The sequence below is a fragment of the Ovis canadensis genome, chromosome 2, assembly GCF_042477335.2.
Source record: "Ovis canadensis isolate MfBH-ARS-UI-01 breed Bighorn chromosome 2, ARS-UI_OviCan_v2, whole genome shotgun sequence".
Lineage (NCBI taxonomy): Eukaryota > Metazoa > Chordata > Mammalia > Artiodactyla > Bovidae > Ovis > Ovis canadensis.
Window position 1 is genome coordinate 204,558,035 of NC_091246.1, and position 24,663 is coordinate 204,582,697.

General features: G+C 35.6%; 1 protein-coding gene across 1 annotated transcript in view; it reads right to left on the reverse strand.

The window, feature by feature from the left end:
- Positions 1-245: 245 nt before the first annotated feature.
- PGAP1 (post-GPI attachment to proteins inositol deacylase 1) overlaps positions 246-24,663 on the reverse strand; it is a 71,177-nt gene continuing 46,759 nt past the window's right edge. The window contains exons 15-27 of the mRNA XM_069577910.1: positions 19,606-19,679; positions 19,448-19,499; positions 18,642-18,708; positions 18,159-18,267; positions 17,091-17,129; positions 14,880-14,973; positions 9,561-9,651; positions 8,578-8,775; positions 7,521-7,656; positions 3,879-3,929; positions 3,236-3,423; positions 1,655-1,759; positions 246-635 (exon numbers count right to left, since the gene is read on the reverse strand). Of these exons, the coding sequence (XP_069434011.1) occupies positions 497-635; positions 1,655-1,759; positions 3,236-3,423; positions 3,879-3,929; positions 7,521-7,656; positions 8,578-8,775; positions 9,561-9,651; positions 14,880-14,973; positions 17,091-17,129; positions 18,159-18,267; positions 18,642-18,708; positions 19,448-19,499; positions 19,606-19,679 (1,343 nt within the window). The 3' untranslated portion in view covers positions 246-496. The remainder of the gene's footprint in view (positions 636-1,654; positions 1,760-3,235; positions 3,424-3,878; positions 3,930-7,520; positions 7,657-8,577; positions 8,776-9,560; positions 9,652-14,879; positions 14,974-17,090; positions 17,130-18,158; positions 18,268-18,641; positions 18,709-19,447; positions 19,500-19,605; positions 19,680-24,663) is intronic.

The window sequence follows — 24,663 nt, forward strand, 5'->3', positions numbered from 1 at the left end:
ACTAAAGATTGTGGCTATTTTATTTCTGATAAAGCAGTTTAAATTTCATTTATCTTTTAAGACTTATTTTTCAATATATATAGTGTAGCAAATACAAACTAACCCACTTTTCAGAAGAAAGCTTGATGAAATGAGCAGAATGTCTGAGGTGATGAGACAAAAACAATGCTACATTTACTGAGTGTTTAGGAGAAGATCCTGGCATGGCCAATCAAGCAGACTAGCTTTGCAGAGAAGTCCTCAAAGACAGTGACCACCATATCCTTTTACTAATTTTTCAAAAATGACTAGTACACAGATGTCATACCACAAAACAAAACCATGCTTCAACTACTTTCCTCAAGCATTACAAAACTAATTTCCTGTCTTCAACATTGTAAAAATAGACTTGTCTTCTCCAAAGGATCTTGCTGTTGACACTGATGGATCTGTGTTGTTCCCACTTAATACTGGCCCTAAAGGCATAAATCATCTTTATCATTCCTTAAATCCAGTCTTACATAAAGTTGCATAATGCATGGAGTAAAAGAGGAATGAAGACAAAGCATGGAACCCTGTATAAGTGTGACGACCCAAAAGCAATCACACCAACAGCCAGAAGAAGTGGAAACTGTGAAGTAGTCTTCAATAATTTACTGTAGAGAGACAGAAATATACATTATAATGTTAACTTACTCAGTGAACAAAAACTGAGTATGTCAATCTTTTACACAGTTTTGTAAAGTATTCTATGTGATGTTTAGATAAAGTAATTTTTCACATAAAGAATTTAACAGTCCATATTTTTAAAAAAATATCAGTACGAATAAATTTTGGCTGGGAAAGAGAAACATATTCTATTAAGTAAATAACCAGTTTTGCTTATTCTTTTAAATTTTAAGCACAAAAAAATACTAGTTGGACTTATATTCAGCAATTTGACTTTTTAGAAATTTATCTTAATGAAAAAAATCAATAATGTTTACTACAATATAGCTACAGAAATATTTATTTTCAACCTATTTAATATCAGCAAAAAGCTTCAACCAAAAAAAAAAAATCCTTAATTCCTAACAGGAGCATATAAGACAAGACACTAAATATTAAAAAATACTCTGAAAACAGAGAAACTGAGGGATTAAGAAATTTACCGAAGAACACAAAGCCTTAGATTTAAACCCCAGATCTGCCTGATTTTAGAATATCTGCAACTATCTGCCAGAATCAACTGAAAACACTCTCAGAGAAAATAAGCAGTCAATGAAAGGTAAAATTTTATTATGAAAAATCTTAAACATATATACAAGTAGATTAACAGTACAATGAACCTCATGGACCCATCCCCCAGCTTCAGAAATTATCGAGTCATGGCCAATCCTACTTCATCTATATTACTACCTACTTTCAACTTCTGTATTTTATTGGAAGCAAACTTAAATATCAACTATTTTAAGGATTAACTTTTTAAAGAAAAAAATCATTATATACTAACAAATAAAACCCATAATTAAGAAAACATAATACATCTGCACCTAAGCTGTATATTTACATATAAACCTAATTACTATTAAGGGATCACCTTTAGTATTGTCCATGTAATTAGGAATGAAAGGTATGATCCAGATATAAAATACCAGGAATAGATGAGAGAAAAAGAAAGATTAAAAGACTATACCTTGATTTTATTGAAGTAGTGTAAGTATTTCCAAGAATTGCCATAGTTGGAATAAGGATAAATGCCAAAGGTTTACATGGATCAGGATTAAGTTTAAAGTAATACCTAGATCAGAAAGAAAAAAAAAAACATAAATCAACAAAGCATAGCCCATCATTTTAAATTATCAAAATCAATCAATAAATTTCAAAACCTTACAATCACAATGTGAATATAATAAAGCTCTAAAGTGTTCATAAAATCATTAATAAATAAATTTTGCTCTACATCATCTTTATACTCAAGGTTTTAGATGGAGAATTATATTCAGAAGCTACTAAAGGAAATGAAAATATCCAATATGGAAGCACTTCCTTTCTGTTAGTATATGCCTAAAAGGTCATATACAGATATTTCATAAAACAAATTATTTAAAATATATTTAAATTGTTTTATTTAAATAAGATAAAAAAATAAAACTTTACACAAAGTAACTGTCCCTTATTTTTTCTTTAAATTTATTGTCCCTTATTTTTTAAAATCCAAATTCTCATCTCTTGCATTGAGTGAGATACCTACAGCCTTTCAGAATCATAAATTTGGGCTCCTGAAGTGGTTTTCTCCCCAAATCTGTGATCAAAAATCTGGACCTTGATTAAAGTAAGGGACTCACTAAGTCACTTCAGTCATGTCTGACTCTGCATCTCTATGGACCGTAACTTGCCAGGCTCCTCTGTCCAAGGGATTTTCTAGGCAAGAATACTGGATTGGGTTGCCATACCCTCCTCCAGGGGACCTTCCCAACCCAGGGATCGAACCTGCATCTTTTAAGTCTCCTGCATTAGCAGACAGGTATTTTACTAACACTACCTGGGAAGCCCAAAATAAGGGACAGAGGAAGGAGATTAACATCTGGTAACCAGTGATTTAATTTATTGAACTTGTTTTGATTCATCTGACTTTTCAAAAAAAACCACCTCCAATATGTAGATAATCTGAAAACTTTATATCATTTCTAAAATCTATATTAATCAGGAGTTCACTATTAACTGAATAAGGGAGCTTTTTTAAAAGACAATTTAATAAAAACTAAATATTCTAGAAATAATCTTAGGCATTTTTAGGCTTCATTTAACCTAGCACGCAAATGAGTTTTCAGTAGTGAAATACCTGATCACTTACTTTAGCTCAATGTGTAGGACACATCAGAAAAGTACACACTTCCTTCATTATTTCTATTATTTTAAATGTAGCATTTATCTTCCACTCAATTTAATATAAAATTGATAAGTTGAAAAATTAAAGCACTAACATTATGAATACATTAACTCAGCAAAATAAAGCACATTTTCACATATTTCTAGACTTAAAAAAGGTTAAAGGAAAAGTAAATAAAATAGAATTCCCCCCTACTGGGCAGATTTTTGGGAAGTTTATATTCTCATGGAAAAAAAGAAAATGTGAATATGTTAAAAATATATTTCAGGTAAAAGCTTCTTGTTCTTGTGAAAGTTTTATGAATCATTAGGGATCTTGCAAGCTCTACTTACAGATATTTATCATTTAAACCACATAAATTATAACTATATAAATAAAACTTACCTAAGATTCTTTAGCCAATAAATTAAAGATGGCATGCTGAGTAATACAATCCATGTTAATAAGTTAATCAAAGTACTGTGCATGCGAAGACTATCTTCAGCATCACTGGCAGATAAACGGAGATGGTGTACTACAGAGTCTTTATGGTGATTGGATTTTTTTTCACTTCTTCTAGAGTGTTTGGGATTCTATAAAGCAGTAAAGCAAAAATATTGAGATATTAAGTAAAATTATGTATTACTTTATTTAGAATCATACTCAGTTATCGAACAGCTGAATACAGTTTTTCATTACCAAACTGATATAAAATACTGAAATTATCTTATTTGAAAGTATTTTAAGCAGTTGTCAGTTATAAGACTTATTCCATTGACTTGATATTTCCACTGCTAAGAATATATCCTCTAAGTAATTACTTAAAATAAAATTTAAGAGATAATTGTAATAACAAAGGCAACTTAAGTACTAACATCGAATTAAATGATAATCTCTAAGTCTTATTTTAAAAATCATTAGGTTCCATTTTCCTAAAGCTATTTAAATTCAAATATTGTAAACTTCTAAATATTGTAAAATTCTAACTTTTTTTAAATAAACTTTTATGTTTTTCCATGTTCTATAAGGTTATGAAAATAAAACTTACCACAGTCTGGCTGTTTTTAAAAGTTGTTAGGCTGGCTTGCAGATGAACAATCTATGAAGAAGAAAAGACATTAATTTTACTTTTATTTTGAAACAAAAAACAACCATTTTTATAGAAATTGAGAAGTATTATAATTTGAAATTTTTAAAATCTAAATAAATAAAAATCCATTTCAACATTTAAAAACATTCTTTTAGAAAAGATAAATAATAGCTACATGTGCTTGCTATCATGGATTAAAAATCAGAAACAAAATAAAACATCACAGAGTATGTTGGGGCTAGAATATAATGTTAATCTTTCCACACTGTGTGACACTATGCTTGAATGGTGCCTTGCTAATGCAACTTAAAATGTTATGTCAGTCAAAAATTTGACTATATTCAGCACAGTATAAACATCTTAACAAGTGTTATATAATCTAAATCTTTGAAAATCGAAACTCAATTATATAGGATGGTAAAACGTTTACAAGACCCTGGGAAAGTCTACAAATTTATTAGGTGTGCTTAAATATTTGAGAAAGTTTTTCTTACTGTGTCAGTTGTTTGAAATATTCACCTAAAAAACTAAAAATATTGTATTTATAAATCAAATTAATTTATATTTATAAATAAAACTCTGAATAGTTTTTTCTGATGGTCTTACTTTTCCTCTGAAAACTGAAAGTAATCTATAATGGCATATATTTAGTGTAAAGTGTTAGTCACTCAGTTGTGTCTGTGTCTTTGTGACCTCATGGACTACATACAGCCCATCAGGCTCCTCTGTTCATGGGATCTTCCTAACCCAGGATGGAACCTGGGTCGCCTGCATTACGGGTAAATTCTTTATAGTCTGAGCCACCAGGGAAGCCCATTTGTATTAAATGCATATACAAATAAGTCTTTGCTAGCAAAAAAAAAAAAAGGAAAGAAATTATTATCCTTTCTGATATCAACTAACTCTATATAAGGTTAATGTGGAGCTCATGCAATTATATTATCCTGAATTTTCCTGAAAAGCTGTCAGTCTTTTTAGAAGTGTTTTTCATTTCCTCAGTAAAATTACCAGCTTAATTATTTTTATCATTGTCTTATGATTCTTCAGCAACATTTGTAACATTCTGCATGTTTCAGCATGACCAACAACTTGATCCAATTGACATAACCAATTATTATGTCTATTATCCATGTTCAAAGAAAAGTTATGAACAAACTGTTCTGGGAGAATGTTTTTCAAAAAGTTAACATTATTTGCCAAAGTATCAAGTAATGTGAAACAGATTACATCTCCTCCCCTCCCTTTGTTTTTAACAAAGAAACTCAATTCAGATAAGTAACTTCAGTTCTACAGTTAACTTCATATATCTGAAATATTTCAGTTCAGTTCAGTCGCTCAGTCGTGTCCGACTCTTTGCGACCCCATGAATCGCAGCACACCAGGCCTCCCTGTCCATCACCATCTCCTGGAGTTCACTCACTCACGTCCATTGAGTCCGTGATGCCATCCAGCCATCTCATCCTCTGTCGACCCCTTCTCCTCCTGCCCCCAGTCCCTCCCAGCATCAGAGTCCTTTCCAATGGGTCAACTCTTTGCATGAGGTGGCCAAAGTACTGGAGTTTCAGCTTTAGCATCATTCCTTCCAAATCCCAGGGTTGATCTCCTTCAGAATGGACTGGTTGGATCTCCTGGCAGTCCAAGGGATTCTCAAGAGTCTTCTCCAACACCATAGTTCAAAACCATCAATTCTTCAGTGCTCAGCCTTTTTCACAGTCCAACTCTCACATCCATACATGACCACAGGAAAAACCATAGCCTTGACTAGACGGACCTTAGTCGGCAAAGTAATGTCTCTGCTTTTGAATATACTATCTAGGTTGGTCATAACTTTCCTTCCAAGGAGTAAGCATCTCTTAATTTCATGGCTGCAGTCACCATCTGCAGTGATTTTGGAGCCTAAAAAAAATAAAGTCTGACACTGTTTCCACTGTTTCCCCATCTATTTCCCATGAAGTGATGGGACCGGATGCCATGATCTTCGTTTTCTGAATGTTGAGCTTCAAGCCAACTTTTTTGCTCTCCTCTTTCACTTTCATCAAGAGGCTTTTTAGTTCCTCTTCACTTTCTGCCATAAGGGTGGTGTCATCTGCATATCTGAGGTTATTGATATTTCTCCTGGTAATCTTGATTCCAGCTTGTGTTTCTTCCAGTCCAGTGTTTCTCATGATGTACTCTGCATATAAGTTAAACAAGCAGGGTGACAATATACAGCCTTGATGTACTCCTTTTCCTATTTGGGACCAGTCTGTTGTTCCATGTCCAGTTCTAACTGTTGCTTCCTGACCTGCATACAGATTTCTCAAGAGGCAGGTTAGGTGGTCTGGTATTCCCATCTCTTAAAGAATTTTCCACAGTTTATTGTGATCCACACAATCAAAGGCTTTGGCATAGTCAATAAAGCAGAAATAGATGTTTTTCTGGAACTTTCTTGCTTTTTCCATGATCTAGCGGATGTTGGCAATTCGATCTCTGGTTCCTCTGTGTTATCTAAAACCAGCTTGAACATCAGGAAGTTCACAGTTCACGTATTGCTGAAGCCTGGCTTGGAGAATTTTGAGCATTACTTTACTAGTGTGTGAGATGAGTGCAACTGTGTGGTATTTGAGCATTCTTTGCCATTGCCTTTCTTTGGAATTGGAATGAAAACTGACCTTTTCCAGTCCTGTGGCCACTGCTGAGTTTTCCAAATGTGCTGGCATATTGAGTGCAGCACTTTCACAGCATCATCTTTCAGGATTTGAAATAGCTCAACTGGAATTCCATCACCTCCACTAGCTTTGTTCATAGTGATGCTTTCTAAGGCCCACTTGACTTCACATTCCAAGATGTCTGGCTCTAGATGAGTGATCACATCATCATGATTATCTGGGTCATGAAGATCTTTTTTGTACAGTTCTTCCGTGCATTCTTGCCACCTCTTCTTAATATCTTCTGCTTCTGTTAGGTCCATACCATTTCTGTCCTTTATCGAGCCCATCTTTGCATGAAATGTTCCCTTGGTATCTCTAATTTTCTTGAAGAGATCTCTAGTCTTCCCCATTCTATTGTTTTCCTCTATTTCTTTGCATTGATCACTGAAGAAGGCTTTCTTATCTCTTCTTGCTATTCTCTGGAACTCTGCATTCAGATGCTTATATCTTTCCTTTTCTCCTTGGCTTTTCGCCTCTTTTCTTTTCACGGCTATTTATAAGGCCTCCCTAGACAGCCATTTTGCTTTTTAAAATTTCTTTTCCATGGGGATGGTCTTGATCCCTGTCTCCTGTACAATGTAACAAACCTCATTCCATAGTTCATCAGGCACTCTATCTATCAGATCTAGGCCCTTAAATCTATTTCTCACTTCCACTGTATAATCATAAGGGATTTGATTTAGGTCATACATGAATGGTCTAGTGGTTTTCCCTACTTTCTTCAATTTAAGTCTGAATTTGGTAATAAGGAAATAGTTAAGATGTTTAAAAAAAATCTTTACACATAAGCCTGTTATATAACAGAATGTTACTGCAGCAGTGATTGAAAAAGAGTTTTTCACAACTATGGGTAATTCAATGCCTGCCTGATACACAACTCAGGCCTTCTTGCTTTATTTATTTGACATACCTTAAACACATAGTAAAGATAAGTAAGAAGTATGGCAAAAGCTCCACAAGTTGTCCAGCTAATGAGGATCAAAACAATTGTCAAAATGGGCAAGTCTGGTGATATTATCTTGATATCTTTAGGAAGTTCGGAGGGCCTGGAATAACAAGAATAATATTTTAAAAGCATATTAACAGTCACAATTAAAGAGAAAACAGTATAGTGCTCTGTCAGCTTCTCCTTATTAATCTGCAAGCATTACTATAAGGTAAGTAGTAAAGCTTTTAAAAATAAAGATGACGGTGTCACATATTTTAAAATTCTGTTATATACTGTGATAGTTTCTCTTGCATTTAGATATACTATGGATAGTGTCAGAACTAAAAGAGAAAAAGTATTGTTAAAGATAATTATTACTTATAGGTTCTGTACCACACAATTCCAATCTTGACATGAGAAGAAATCATTTTCTGTTTTTAAAGTCTCAAGGTCACTCATACATCTCATGATGTTAATGTCAGAAGCAGTTTAGAAGAAATGGAGGAAGAATGTATCATGAGGAGAGTTAATTAACAGAAACTACATCACTGGTTTACCTGAAAAACCTCCCAGCAACTTCAAACCATGTCTTCGGATCATAATAGAACCCTAGGCAATGCTTTTGGAACTCTTACACATCTCAGCTAATCTGATCCTACATATTAAGACTGGAGTCTCTTGCTCTCAGGTGTGACTGAAAACCACCACGTAAAATCATTGCCAGAAAACAAACAATTCCCCCTTGAAAAGATTTAAACAGTGAAATTTAAAAATACTTGTGCACTCTGTTAAACTTTTTTGATTTTTTTACCATCTTAAACACTATGGTCAAAATCAAATGTAGCATTTAACTTGAAATAAATCATTATCTATGACAGAAATGTAAGTTTGAACACTAACCCCATGTTTTGCTACTTATACATTTTTCCTTAGATATTATATTTTAGTGAAAGCAAAGTAATCTTAAGGTTCTCTATCAGAATATGATTTTTTTCTTACTTAAGAGCAATAAGCAAGCTTTTAGTCACTCATTCTTTACCTTTTCAAAGCTAGCCACAATGAAGAAAGAAGTCTCACAGATGTAGAAGAGAGTAGGCCACCCCAGTAGGCAGTACATGTTCCAAACAGAAAAAGAATCAAAGATACAAGGGGGAAACACATACTCTGACTAGTTAAAACGATGGCATCTAATTCTGGTAACAGTAACATATCCCATAATTCTTTAAACCATTTATATCTGTGGATAAAAGAAAACAAACAAACAAAAAAAAGCAAATGATACAATAAAAGCAAAAAAATCAACAACTCTCATTCAAGGATTTAACATTTGAAGCGTTTGACCATTCACTAGAGTCCTCAAAGTTCCGTGGTATTAAATTTGCAATTATCCTGAAAAAACAAACTTCAATTCCTTGTAAGGAACTAGTGAGTCTACTGATCTTCAAAGATATGAGTCTTAAGTTTCAAAGCAGTTTAACTCTTCTCTTGTAATCCTTGTATTGAAGTCATATTTTTTTTAAGTTAGAAAGACAATAGCTAATTATAATGACAGAAGAAAAGATATCTAAGCAATGCTTCTTAATCCCCCTCCCCCAAAATCAGAATAAATTAAGAATGCAATGTTAAGTAGGGTAAAGAGATCTAAAATATACTTTGGATGGGAAGTAATAAAAAGTGTTCTGAGGCACTGTTTCATCAGTATCTTACAGCACTTACAGTTCATAAATCTGGTACACCCGAAGATCATGGACTGTATACATTCTTTTGGAAATGTTAAAGTCCTGGTATATTTACAAGTTAAGTTTACACTGTAATAATTACTTTTCAATAAATACCTTTGAAATGGTTAAACTACTGAAGTAAACGTTGATGTGCTTATTAGGCCTTTGCCTAAGAGAAAAATTCCATTTAATAAAACAAGTCAATTGTTTTATTTGTATGAAAATTTATGCTCCATATTTGAGCCAAGCATAATATTCTATACATAAAATTAAAATCATTACCACAGATAATAAAACTTACCCCAATAGAAACTTAACCATAATTACAAAAGGATCAACTTTGTATGGTTTGGCTTCTTTATCCAACAGAGTAGCATATTCTAAGCAATGACCTAGTGATTAAAAAAATATATATGTAGTAGAGAATCCACAGTAATTAAATATGAGACGTATTACATCCTGCATTGTTTACAAGAATACCATATTACATGTGAGAAAGCAAGAGTCTTTATTATTCTAATTTGAAATGCAATCAAAACTACAATGAAGTCTGGTCAAAATGGCTATGACTAAAAACTCCACAAATAATAATTGTTAGAGAGGATGAAATGGAGAAGGAAATGGCAACCCACTCCAGGATCCCTGCCTGGGAAATCCCATGGGCAGAGGAGCCCTGCAGGCTACAGTCCAGGGGGTCACAAAAAGAGTTGGACATGACTGAGGGAACTTGCACTTCAGAGAGGCTGTGGAGAAAACAATGTACCTTCTACACTGTTGGTGGAAATGGAAGTTGGTGCAGCAACTATGGGAAACAGTATGAGGTTCTTTAAAAACTAAAAACAGAACTACTCTATGATCCAGAACCATAAGCAGAATGTATGCAGGTCAAGAAGCAACAGTTCTAACAGGACATGGAACAACGGACTGGTTCCAAACTGAGAAAGGAGTATGTCAAGGCTATACATTGTCAGCTTGCTTATTTAACTTCTATGCAGAGTACATCATGTAAAATGCTGGGTTGGATGAAGCACAAGCTGGAATCAAGACTGCTGGGAGAAATATCAATCACCTCAAATATGCAGATGACACCACCCTTATGGGAGAAAGTGAAGAGGAACTAAAAAGCCTCTTGATGAAAGTGAAAGAGGAGAGCGAAAAAGCTGGCTTAAAATTTAACATTCAAAAAAGGAAGATCACGGCATCTGGTCCCATCACTTCATGGCAAATAGATGGGAAACAATGGAAACAGTGACACACTTTATTTTCTTGGGCTCCAAAATCACTGCAGGTGGTGACTGTAGCCATGAAATTAAAAGATGCTTGCTCCTTGGAAGAAAAGCTATGACCAACCTAGACAGCATATTAAAAAGCACAGATATTATTTTGCCAACAAAGGTCTGTCTAATCAAAGCTATGGTTTTTCTAGTAGTCATATATGGATGTGAGAGCTGGACCCTAAAGAAAGCTGAGCACTGAAGAATTGATGTTTTTGAACTGTGGTGTTGGAGAAGACTCTTGAGAGTCTGTTGGACAGTAAGGAGATCAAACAAGTCAATTCTAAAGGATATCAGTCCTGAACATTCACTGCAAGGACTGCTTTTGAAGCTGAAGCTCCAATACTCTTGGCACCTGATGCAAAGAACTGACTCATTGGAAAAGACCCTGATGCTGGGAAAGACTGAAAGTGGGAGGAGAAGGGGATGACAGAGGATGAGATGGTTGGATGGCATCACTGCCTCAATGGACATGAGTTTGAGCAAGCTCTGGGAGTTGGTGATGACTAGAGAAGACTGGTGTGCTGCAGTCCATGTCATCACAAAGAGTCAGACATGACTGAGCAACTGAACTGATGATCCAGAAATCCTACTCCTGGGTATATAGCCAGACAAAACTCTAATTCAAAAAGATACATGCAACCCTATGTTCATAGCAGCACTATTCACAACAGCCAAGACATAGAAATAACTTAAATGTCCGTTGACAGATGAATAGATATGATACATATATACAATGGAATATTACTCAGCCATTAAAAAGAACAAAAATGCCATTTGCAGCAACATGATTGCAGCTAGAGATTATCATACTAAGTGAAGTAAGACAGAAAAAGAAAAACAAATATCACATGATAGCACTCATTTGTGGAACCTAAAATATGACACAACTGAACTTATCTACAAAAGAGACTCATGGACACAGAGAACAGACTTGTGGTTGCCAGGGAGGAAGGGGTTGGGGGAAGGATGGAGTGGCAGTTTGGGTTTAGCAGATGTAAGTTTTTATATAGAGAATGGATAAATGACAAGGTCCTACTGTATAGCAGAGAGAACTATATTCACTATCCTAAACAAAATGGAAAAGAATATAAAAAAAAATGCACATATGTATAATAACTGAATTACTTTGCTGTATAGCAGAAATTAGCATATTATAAATCAACTATACTTCAATTAAAAAAATTTAAAAACATAAATATACCATACAAATATTAATTTAGTGGTTCTCAGACAAGAGTACATATTCAATCATCATTTGCGAAACAAATTCAGGAAGCTGAGGCTATGGTTTCATCATTTGTATTTTTATAAAGCCCCACAGGTGAGCTGTTTTTTAAAAACAATTTTACTGAGATATAATTCTCCCAACTCAAAATTCACCCATTTGAAATATATGCAATTCAGTGGTTTTTAGTACATTCAAAGAGTATGCATTCACCACTCCAGTCAGTCTTAAAACATTTTCATTTCTCCCAAAGAAACAGTTCCTCTTAACTGAAACCTCCAATACATCCCCATTTTAGGCAACCAAACTAAAAGACGCTTACTCCTTGGAAGAAAAGATATGACCAACCTAGATAGCATATTGAAAAGCAGAGACATTACTTTGCCAACTAAGGTCTGTCTAGTCAAGGCTATGGTTTTTCCTGTGGTCATGTATGGATGTGAGAGTTGGACTGTGAAGAAGGCTGAGAGCCGAAGAATTGATGCTTGTGAACTGTGGTGTTGGAGAAGACTGTTGCGAGTTCCTTGGACTGCAAGGAGATCCAACCAGTCCATTCTGAAGGGGATCAGCCCTGCGATTTCTTTGGAAGGAATGATGCTAAAGCTGAAACTCCAGTACTTTGGCCACCTCATGCGAAGAGTTGACTCATTGGAAAAGACTGTGATGCTGGGAGGGATTGGGGGCAGGAGGAGAAGGGGTCGACAGAGGATGAGATGGCTGGATGGCATCACTGACTCGATGGACGTGAGTCTGAGTGAACTCCGGGAGTTGGTGATGGACAGGGAGGCCTGGCGTGCTGCGATTCATGGGGTTGCAAAGAGTCGGACACGACTGAGCGACTGAACTGAACTGAACCTACTTTCTATCTCTATAGACTGGCTTACTCTGAGGATGTCATAAAAATGGAATCATACATTATGTGGTCATTTGTGACTGGCTCCTTCAACTTAGCGTATTTCCAAGATCCATCAATATTGTAGCAAGCATCAGCACATTTATCCATTCATCAGTTGACGGACATTTTGGTTGTTTTCATTCTTTGACTATTATAAATAGTGCTCCTCTGAATATCCATGTACAAGTTTAGTATGGATGCATGTTTTCATTTATCTTAGGTCTATACACAGGAGTAGAGTTGCTGAGTCATATGGCAACTCTCTTTAACCTTTTGAGGAACTGCCGGATCACTGTCCAAAATAGCTGTATCATTTTACATTTCCACCAACAGTGCAAAAAGATTCTAATTTCTCCAAATCCTCATTAAAATTTGTTATCATCTGTCTTTTTTATTATAGCCATTCTAGTGAGCATGATCTACAGGTGATTTCTGATAAGCATTTGTGGTTCAGAACTACTTCTTTAACTGGTTTGAGACACAATCCCATACTCAAATCCTCTAATCAGTATCATATATCCTTGGGGTCTCTGTGGACTACCTAGATATAAGTCCTAAATGGTTGAGAATAAATTTTCAAGTCACTTGAAACTAAGAAGAATGAGGTGTCTCTTGAAAAAAAATTATACTCAACTATAGGAGATGTAATATTGCCAGAATAATCTTTTAATTAAAAGGTTGGGTCTGACTAGATCACACTAAATGTTGCTTCCTTTGTCCTGGAAGATAAGTTAAATCGGGTTAAAATGAACACTAAAGGCAGATTTAAAATGGTAAAAAGTCACTGAAGGGAAATGAGTAGCTGTGAAAGGATTTGGCAATACGGAAACAGTGGAGGGGACTTGGGGACTGCTTTTGTATGTTTCAGCCCCACTCTGTTTTCTTCTCTTTTGCTTTCTTGGATTATTACTGCCCAAGCCCAGCAAGTGCACAGGGCTCCTGGGAAACTGTTCTAATTGCTGTACTCTGTATGTGAAAGTTGCTCAGTCATGTCTGACTTATGTGACCGCTTTGTGACCTCTGTAGCCCGCCAGGCTCCTCCCTCCATGGGATTTTCCAGGTAAGAATACTGGAGTGGGTTGCCATTTCCTTCTCCAGAGGATCTTCCCAACCCAGGGATTGAACCTGGGTCTCCCAGATTGCAGGTAGACTCTTTACCGTCTGAACCACCATAGAAGCCCTTTTTACTGTACTCTACAAAGGATTTTGTCCAATATACTGTACAGTCTATGTTTTCTTCTCCAGATCCATTTTCTACCCTTTACTTTGCTCTGAATTCTGAGAGGCTGACTTTTATGAACCGGCTTCTAGTTGGGTTCAGTGAATGACAAGCACTAGCAGTTAGGAGGAGAGAAGGAAATAAAATTAGTGCATTTATTTCCCTGCCTGCTCCCTGCTGAGCCACACACTGACAGCAGCTGCGGCATTTCGGTACCTAAGGCTCAGGTGCAGTACTGTTCCTTTTTCCTACAGCTCTCGAGGTTTGCTCCCTCATTCGTCCTGGTACCTAGGAGTATCAGATGGCTTTGTTGCTAATTTGGTACTTTATCATTTGTTGTTGGTTTCCCTTTTCCTTACCTTTGGAACAATCCCTTCAACTAAAATCTCAGTTATTCCATTCAATGTACCAGGACCTAACTGATATAGTTGATACAGTCCAAATATTATGCTGACTGCCAACTATGTGCCTGGCCCCAGTCAGGCACTGGGAATAGAATGGAGAACAAAAGCCCCATCAATGAGTTTCTATCTCTTAGGAGATCGTTAGAACAGAGAGAATAAACTTTAGACAAAAGGGTATAAAATGCAGAAAACAAGTAAGTAATTTTCTTGGGCACCTCTTAAAACTTAAAGAGGATCTTAAACACCTGTAAACTTGAGAGAGAAGGGTTGTGAAATCTTCAAGAAACTGATGTTGACATTACACACTGCTTTATTTAAAATAGATAACCAACAAGGACCTACTGTATAGCACAGGGAACTCTGCTCAATATCATGTGACAACTTAATGGGGAAAGAATTTGCAAAACAATAGCTACATGTGTATGTATAACTGAACCACTTTGATGTATACCTGAAACTAACACAACATTGTTAATCAACTTTACCCCAATAAAAACAAGGAAATTGATGTGTCCTCATTAGCTACATGTAGGATAAAAAAAATTAGTAATAAACCACTAGGGAAGGAAGAGAGGGAGAGAGGAATAGAAATATTCTTACCTGTTGAGAAAAGAGAGTATAACTGTCCTCCATAAGCGAGAAGGATACTAGATATGACATAAGCAGGAAGCGCTCCACCATGAAATCTAACTACCTAGAAAACAGACAAATGGGCAATTTCTGAATGTTAATGTTAATGATGTAAGTATACTTTTACATGAAATAAACTTGTTCTTCACTTTATACATTTTCTGACACAACCACAAAGATATCTCCAGTAATGGGCATAAAAGTTCTATGTAAAATAAATGCTAAGAATATGTGGTATATTAGAAATGTTTATCTAAATTTTTATCAAATGCATAAAAGAGAAAATATAAATTGTGTAGCAATTTTTTGCAAACTTTTTTATAAGATATGTTTATTAAGCAAATCAGGAAAAGAGTACATCAAGGCTATATATTGTCACCTTGCTTATTTAACTTATATGCAGTCTATATCATGTGAAATGGTGGGCTGGATGAAGCATAAGCTGGAATCAAGATTGCTGGGAGAAATATCAATAAACTCAGATACGCAGATGATACCACCCTTTTGGCAGAAAGTGAAGAGGAACTAAAGAGCCTCTAGATGAAAGTGAAAGAGGAGCGTAAAAAACCTGGCTTAAAACTCAACCTTAAAAAAACTAAGATCATGGCATCTGGTCCTATCACTTCATGGCAAATAGACGGGAAACAGTGACAGATTTTATTTTCTTGGGCTCTAAAATCACTGTGGGCGGTGACTGCAGCCATGAAATTAAAAGATGCTTGCTCCTTGGAAGAAAAGCTATGACAAACCTAGACAGCATTATAAAAAGCAGAGACGTTACTTTGCCAACAAAGGTCTGTCTAGTCGAAGGTATGGTTTTTCCAGTAGTCATGTATGGATTGAGAGCTGGACAATAAAAAAGGCTGAGCACTGAAGAATAGATGCCTTCGAACTGTGGTGCTGGAAGACTCTTGTCTTGACAGGAAGGAAATTAAACCAGTCAATCCTAAAGGAAATCAGTCCTGAGTATTCACTGGAAGGACTGATGCTGAAGCTGAAGTTCCAATACTTTGGCCACGTAATGCAAAGAACTGACTCATTTGAAAAGACCCTGATGCTGGGAAAGATTGAAGGTGGGAAGAGAAGGGTACAACAGAGGATGAGATGGTTGGATGGGATCACAGATTCGATGGACATGAGTTTGAGCAAGCTCTGGGAGTTGGTAAAGGACAAGGAAGCCTGGCATGCTGCAGTCCATGGGGTTGCAAAGAGTTGGACACAACTGAATGACTGAACAGATAGTTATAGAATTAAATGACTTAAAAATTTTGTTATGCCTATACTGCAAAACATTACAAACCAAAAAATAAAAGTAATGATACAATAAAATTTTTAGTGAATTTTAAAACTATAATTTCTTTGACAGATCACTATTACTTATGTCCAGATTGTGCAATTTTGCAAATTAAAATGATGTTGAATAGACTATAGTAGTTCTATGACTTGATATGTTATTTTTGTAAAACTATTTGCCTATGAATCATACAAAGTGTTAGTCGCTCAGTTTTGCCCAACTCTTAATGACCCCAGGGACTGTAGCGTACCAGGCTCCTCTGTCCATGGGATTTGTCAGGCAACAATACTGGCGTGGGTTGCCATTTCCTTCTCCATGGGATATTTCCACCCAGGGACCAAACCCAGGTTTCCTGGATTATAGGTGGCCTCTTTACCACCTGAGCCACCAGGGAAGCCACAAATCTTATAAAGAAACTCCCCAAATATATTTTTCAATATGTTTATTTTTAATATAAATTACCTTTACAACCTGAGCATGCACAACATAAAAAGTTCTTGAAAATGTTCATTTATATGATAGAACTTAGAGATTTTATTGGGATATGAATACAGCATAGTATGAGAAACAAGAAATTTTAATATAACATTCATTTAAAAATTAGGAAGAAATTTTCATTTTTAGGAAGTATCAAACATGAAAACATCACCTTAAAGACAGGGGTGGCCAACTATCAACTGTGCGCCAAGAATGGCTTTCAGATTTTATTAATGTGAGAGAAAAGAATAAAAAAGTAGCTGAAGTAGTGGCAGCAGCAGCAGCAGCAAGAGACTATATATAATTTGCCTAAATATTTATTATCTGGTCCTTTACAGAAATGCTTACAACTTCTGTCTTAGAGTATCTATTCACAAGGCAATAAATAACTGACAAGAAGGCTCTCTTACCTGTCCAAGTATTTGTGAAAAGGAAGTCTTAACTGTCACCTAGTTTAAAAAACAATTATTTATAAAGGTTATTTTTCCTATACTCACATTTTATTAAATGAGCACTCTACAACAATCATAATCACTACTTTGTTATAATGATGAATCTAAAGGTACTCAAGATCTGAAAAGAATTCTCCAAACCATCAACATTTAATTTCTATCAACTGCAGTTTACTGTTGAGAACTTTGCCCTTAATCAAATTATTTCTGATTGGATGAATGCTATGATACATGAGTAAACTTTTACTAATTAATATAGTTAATTAATCGGGATATCTTATGACCAGATCATACAAGCTAAAGGAATTCATTGAATGATTGAATCTAGAATTTATACATTTATTTGCTGAAAAATTAAGCACAAATTAATCAATTTTCTATGTAACTTGTACTTTTAAATCTCAAACCTACAATTGTATGGTACTAAAAAAAGCTAAGCAAAACCACTGAATAAATTTAATAAAAATAGGTTTCACATGATATAATCCCAGGAACAAACAGAGCACATATAGTAAAATTTGAGCAAAAACAATATTGTAAAAAGAAATTCATCATTCATTAATTATCTCTACCATAAATATACCTCCTTATATATTAGAAAGTCTGGGAAAAGGGAATATATCTTTCACAGAGAAATTGTAAAATATCTAAATTTGGACTTTTTTGAAAATAAAATATTTGTTAAAATATGGACATCCTGACAGCATGCAGTATTTGGAGCCAAATTACTAATGCAGCTCTTTCTATCTCTATAGTATCAGAAACATGAAGGCACAAGTTGAAACCATTGCATCCCTGCAGAATCCTTCAATGCTGGAAACATAAAGCAAGATATCAAAGCACCAATAACTTCCAAAAACCAAAATAACTCATAGTATAGGTCAACTGAAGCTTGGTTGTAGGACAGATTCTATTCACTTGACCTACTAATTCTGGTTTACCCTAAGAAAGTTCTAAAAAGGAATCCAAGTATTTCCAGTTTATTCTATAACTAAATCTTAAAAATTAAGCAAACATATAACTTACCTCATATTGACAGTCTGATGATGTGTACATTTTTAGTAATGCTACATGGCTATCATTATCGGGTTGAGCAATATGGAGTTTCACAGAAATTTCAGTGGACGATGGAACCCTGAAAATATAAACAATGCATTTTCAAATACAAAATGCTGTGAAATAAACATGGCTAAGTCAATACTCAGTACCACACAATGAAATACTGTAAGGAAGCTAGATGACACACACAGGAGTTGGGGGAGAGGGTGGAAAGGGGTTCCTGTTTGATGCAAGTAAGGTTAAATTCTACACTGCTTAAATAAGAATACAATATGTTATAATATTATATGTATTAACTTATGAGCACAATGCTACATAAAGGAAACCTATATTTTACTAAAAGGCACTATAATAATTTCACTAAAATTTTACTATGATTTAAATAAACAAAGTAAAATATGTATTATTCAAAAACACCGAAGTTTAAGGTAAATTCTTTGATTTACTTACTGTGCAATGGTTAGTGAATCTTCATAAGACCAGGGAATATGGAGTTTATAGATACTAGTAATTTCTTCTGTGAAAACATAAAGGAAATATATATTACTAACTTTATATTACTAAATGTTATCTAAGCTACTGTGATACACAACTATAGATGGGCTTTCCGGGTGGCGCTAGTGGTAAAGAACCTGGCTGCCAATGCAGGAGACATAAGAGATGTGAGTTCCATCTCTGGGTTGGGAAGATTCCCCGGAAGAGGGCTGGCAACCCACTCCAGTATTCTTGCCTGGAGACTCCCATGGACAGAGGAGACTGGTGGGCTACAATCCATAGGGTTGCAAAAGAGTCAGCCGTGACTGAAACTACTTAGCATGCACACAGGCATGCTGATATCTGCATTTATACAATTACTCATTTCATTAAGAAATAATCAGTAAGAGTTATAGCACATGATAAGAAATTAGGGAGAATTCATTAATAATAATGTTTAATTAGGCCTACAAAAAGATATTAGAACATATGGGAAGTACTAAGAAATTAGAAAAAATTAAACAGCTAAATGTCAATTACTATTACAATAGGACAGCAAGATATTCAGTATTTTTTAAATGTAAATATTTAAAACCGAGCAATATTTTTACTGTTAAAAAGGGTCTATGTTAAATTAATTGGAAATATAAACAGCTTTTCTATTATCATATATTAAATATTAATTTACATATATGGAAAAATAAGTATTACAGAAAATTCCAGTGAAGAAAACCTAAAGATTCTTCAAATGACAAAACTATTTTTTCAGAAAATGTACTTACCTTTGACTCCTGAGCACTTGCTTACCACGTTGATTTTAAAAGCTTGGTATATCTAATAGAGTTTGACCACAAAGGAAAAAACAAAAAAACAGGTTTGTAAGTTTAACTAAGCAGTAAAGTGAAATCAAGTCCTTGTTATTGTCAAGATAATTAATTACCTGTCCAAAGTTCAGAAGCTCTATATTATAGAACAGACCACTTGTATTTAATATCACTTTCCTTGAAGATAATCCTGTTGAATCAAAAGACTGTATTACTTAGAATACCAAAAAAAAATTTTTTTTAAGTACAAAAGTAATGACTTTAAATAATGTCTAAATAATGCCAACATATTTTTGATATTAAAAGAGTTTATAGGTTCTTGCTTTTGGTATGGAAGAATGGACTCCTAAAAATTCAATCCTCATTAAATAAATTCTGGACTAAAACAGAACATTTATAATGACTTTATTCACTTAAAAAATTTTATTATTGGAGTATAATTACTTTATAGTATTATATTAATTTTGCTGTTGTTAAACAACCAAAGTTTATCAGCTACATGTATACATATGTCCCCTCCCTCTTGAACCTCCCTTCCACTCCTCTTCTCAAACCTACCCCTCTAGGTTGAGTACCAGATTGAGTTTCCTGTACAGCAACTTCCTACTAGCTATCTATGTTACATATGGTAACATATATGTTTCAATGATACTCTCTCAATTTGTCCTACCCTCCTCACTGTGTCTACATGTCTGTTCTCTATGTCTGTGTCTCTATTTCTGCCCTGCAAATAGGTTCATCTGTACTATTTTTCTAGATTCTGTATATATGTGATATTATTTAATATTTGTTTTTCTCTTTCTGTTCCTTACTTCACTCTATACAACAGACTCTAGATCCATCCACACCACTACAAATGTCCCAATTTCATTCCTTTTTATGGCTGAATTATTCCATTGTGTATTATGTGGGATTCCATTGTGTATATGTACCACATCTTTTTTTAAATTTATTTTTAAATTGAAGGATAATTGCTTTACAGACGTTGGTTGTTTTCTGTCAAACATCAACAAGAATCAGTATACATATGTCCCCTCCCTTTTGGCCTTCCCTCCCATCTCTGCATCCCACCCTCTAGGTAGATACAGAGCCCCTGTTTGAGTTCCCCGAGTCATACAGCAAATTCCCACTGGCTATCTATTTTACATATGGTAATATGTTTCCATGTTACTCTCTCCATACATCTCACCCTCTCTTCCCCCCTCCTCCTGTGTCCAAAGTCTGTTCTCTATGTCTGTTTCTCCATTGCTGCCCTGCAAATAAATTCATCACTAACATCTTTCTAGATTCCATATATATGCGTTAGTATACAATATTTACTTTTTTCTCTTTCTGACTTACTTCACTCTGTATAATAGACTCTAGGTTCATCCACCTCACTAGAACTCACTCAAATGTGTTCTTTTATGGCTGAGTAATATTCCACTGTATATATGTACCACAGCCTCTTCATCCATTCATTCGTCAATGGACATCTAGCTTGTTTCCATATTCTAGCTATTGTAATAGTGCTACAATGAACACTGGGGTTGCTGCTGCTGCTGCTAAATTGCTTCAGTCGTGTCCGACTCTGTGCAACCCCATAGACGGCAGCCCACCAGGCTCCCCCGTCCCTGGGATTCTCCAGGCAAGAATACTGGAGTGGGTTGTCATTTCCTTCTCCAATGCATGAAAGTGAAAAGTGAAAGTAAAGTCACCCAGTCGTGCCTGACTCTTAGTGACCCCATGGACTGCAGACTACCAGCCTCTTCCGCCATGGGATATTCCAGGCAAGAGTACTGGAGTGGGTTGCCATTGCCTTCTCCAGAATACTGGGGTACAAATGTTTTTTTCAGTTTTGGTTTTCTCAGGATATATGCCTAGGAGTGGGACTATTGGGTCATATGGTGCTTTTATTCCTAGTTTTTTACAGAATCTCCATACTGTCTTCCATAGTGGTGGTATCAATTTACATTCCCACCAACAGGACAAGAGGGTTTCCTTTTCTCCACACCCTCTCCAGCATTTACCATTTGTAGACTTTTTATCCACTTATCTGCCGATGGGCATTTAGGCTGTTCCCATGTCCTGGCTGTTGTAAACAGTGCTGCAATGAACACAGCAGTACATGCGCCTCTCTGAATTATGGTTTTCTCAAGGTATATCTCCCATGGTAACAGGTCATGCTTAAAATCTTGCATGCTACCCTCCAGCATTACATGAACTAAGAACTTTCAGATGTCCAAACTGGGTTTAGAAAAGGTAGAGGAATCAGAAATCAAATTGCCAACATTCACTGGATCATAGAGAAAGCAAGTGAATTCCAGAAAAACATCTACCTCCATTTCATCAACTATGCCAAAGCCTTTGACTGTGTGGGTCATAAAAAATTGAGGAAAGCTCTTAAAGAGATGGGAATACCAGACCACCTTACCTGTCTCTTGAGAAATCTGTATATGGGTCAAGATGTAACAGTTAGAATCCTGTATGGAACAACTGATTGGTTCAAGATCGAGAAAGGAATATGACAGGGCTGTTTGTTGTCATCTTGTTTATTTAATCTATATGCTGAGCATAACATGAGAAATGCCAGGCTGGATAAGTTACAAGCTAGAATCAAAATATGTGAGAGAAACATCAACAACCTCAGATATAAAGATAATATGACTCAAATGGCAGAAAGCAGAGGAGCTAAAGAGCCTCTTGATGAATGTGAAGGAGAGTGAAAAAGAGTCAGCTTAAAACTAAATATTAAAAAAACTAAGATCATGGTATCTGGCTCCATTGCTTCATGGCAAACAGAAGTAGAAAAGGTGGCAGCAGTGACAGATTTCCTCTTCTTGGGCTCTAAAATCACTACAGATGGTGACTGCAGCCATGAAATCAGAAGATGATTGCTTCTTGACAGGAAAGCTATTACAAACCTAGACAGTTGTGTGGAAAAGCAGAGACATCACTCTGCCGATAAAGGTCCATATAGTCAAGGCTATGGTCTTCCCAGTGGTTACATACAGTTATAAGAGCTGGACCATGAAGAAGGCAGTGTGATGCCTTCAAACTGTGGTGCTGGAGAAGACTCCTGAGAACCCCCTGGACAGCAAGGAGATCAAATCAGTCAATCTTAAAGGAAATAAACCCTGAATACTCACTGGAAGGACTGATGCTGAAGCTGAAGCTCCAGTATTTTGGTCACTTGATATGACAGCCAACTCACTGGCAAAGTCCCTGATGCTGGGAAAGATTGAGGGCAGAAGAAGAGGGTGTCAGAAGATAAGCTGTCTGGGTGTTATCACCAACGCAAGTGGACATGAACTTGGGCAAACTCCGGGGGATGGTGAGGGACAGCAAGGCCTGGCGTGCTGCAGTCCCTGGGGTTGCAAAGAGTTAGACACGACTGTGCGACTGAACAACAGGGTGTGTGCTCAGGAGCGAGATTGCTGGGCCATATGGTAGCTCTATTTTTAGTTTTTTTTAAAGACTTTCAATAACATTTAGTTGTTTTAAAAAATCACTACAGATTTCCAATTTCAAAAAGGTATGCTTTCTTGGTAGCTATTTTCTCTATTTTTTAAGAACATCTTAATCAATTTAAAAAATTACACCCACTTAGATGTGAATGCCTTTGGATAAGAATATGCAAATACAAGTGTTCAGATGCTTCTTTGAAAAGAGAAAACAATAGGACAAACCACCACTGTGCAACAGACAGAAAAGGCTTGAAATAATTACCAAGTATATCACTAAAATTCTAATAATCAAAAAATAAATACTATATGATGTTAAGATTCTGTCAGGCACATTTAGCACCAGCTAAAACACATAACCAGTTTTTTCATAATGTTGCATTCTCATAACTATTATACAGGATCAATAATTGAATTTAGGAAAACAGATGTAAGAAAATTTGATCAACATGTAAACAAATTTCTTAAATAGAAGGTGTACCATCAATTTGGGATTAATAAATCACTTTGAAGACACACTGCTTAGACATTCAACTACAAACCATTTTAATGAGTACCTGCTGTAACCAGTATTTTAAAATACAGTACTGAATTTAAGGCAACTCAAAATGAACAATAGGAGAAAAACTATTAGATATGAAGTGTCCTTCACACTTTACTTGCTCTAATTTGAAATACCATTCACTGTACTAACCTTCTTTACAAGAAAGATGGACTATCTTTTGCATGTTTTACAAATTCTAACAAGAGGTAAGAAATAATTTAAAATTTTGCTTTTCACTATGGCAAAAAAAGAAATCAGAAGCTAAACATTGTACTTAACTTAAAAACTTTTTTAGTCTGAGTCACACCCTAAAGATTTTAGAAAGAACATCTTTATTATTAAAATGTTGATAGGCCCAACACAGACAGACTGTTAGAAGAGACAAGGAAGGATACTACATAATGATCAAGAGATCTATCCAAGAAGAAGACATAACAATTGTAAATATTTATCCATGCTCATAGGAGCATCTCACTACCTAAGGCAAACGCTAACAGCCATAAAAGAGGAAATCGACAGTAACACAATAATAGTGGGGGGTCTTTAACAGCCACTTACACCAATGGACTTTTGAACTGTGGTGTTGGAGAAGACTCTTGAGAGTCCCTTGGACTGCAAGGAGATCCACCCAGTCCATCTTAAAGGAACTCAATCCTGAATATTCGTTGGAAGGACTGATGCTGAGGCTGAAATTCTAATACTTTGGCCACCTGATGCAAAGAACTGACTCCTTAGAAAAGACCCTGATGCTGGGAAAGATTGAAGGCAGGAGAAGGGGACGACAGAGGATGAGACGGTTGGATAGCATCACCAACTCAATGGACTTGAGTTTGAGCAAGCTCCAGGAGATGATGAAGGACAAGGGAAGCCTGGCATGCTGCAATCCATGGGACTGCAAAGAGTTGGACACAAATGAGCAGCTGATGAACAACATCACCAATGGCCAGACAGGAAATTACAAGGAAACACAAGCATTAAATGACATATTAGACCAGACAGACTTAGTTGATGTGTAAAAATGTTTCATTCAAAAGTAACAGAATACCCTTTCTTCTCAAGTGCTCATGGGACATTCTCCAGGGTGGATCACGTCTTGGTCACAAATCAAGCCTCAGTAAATTTAAGAAAACTGAAATCATATCAAGTATCTTTTCTGACCACAATGCTATGTGATTAGAATACAGGAA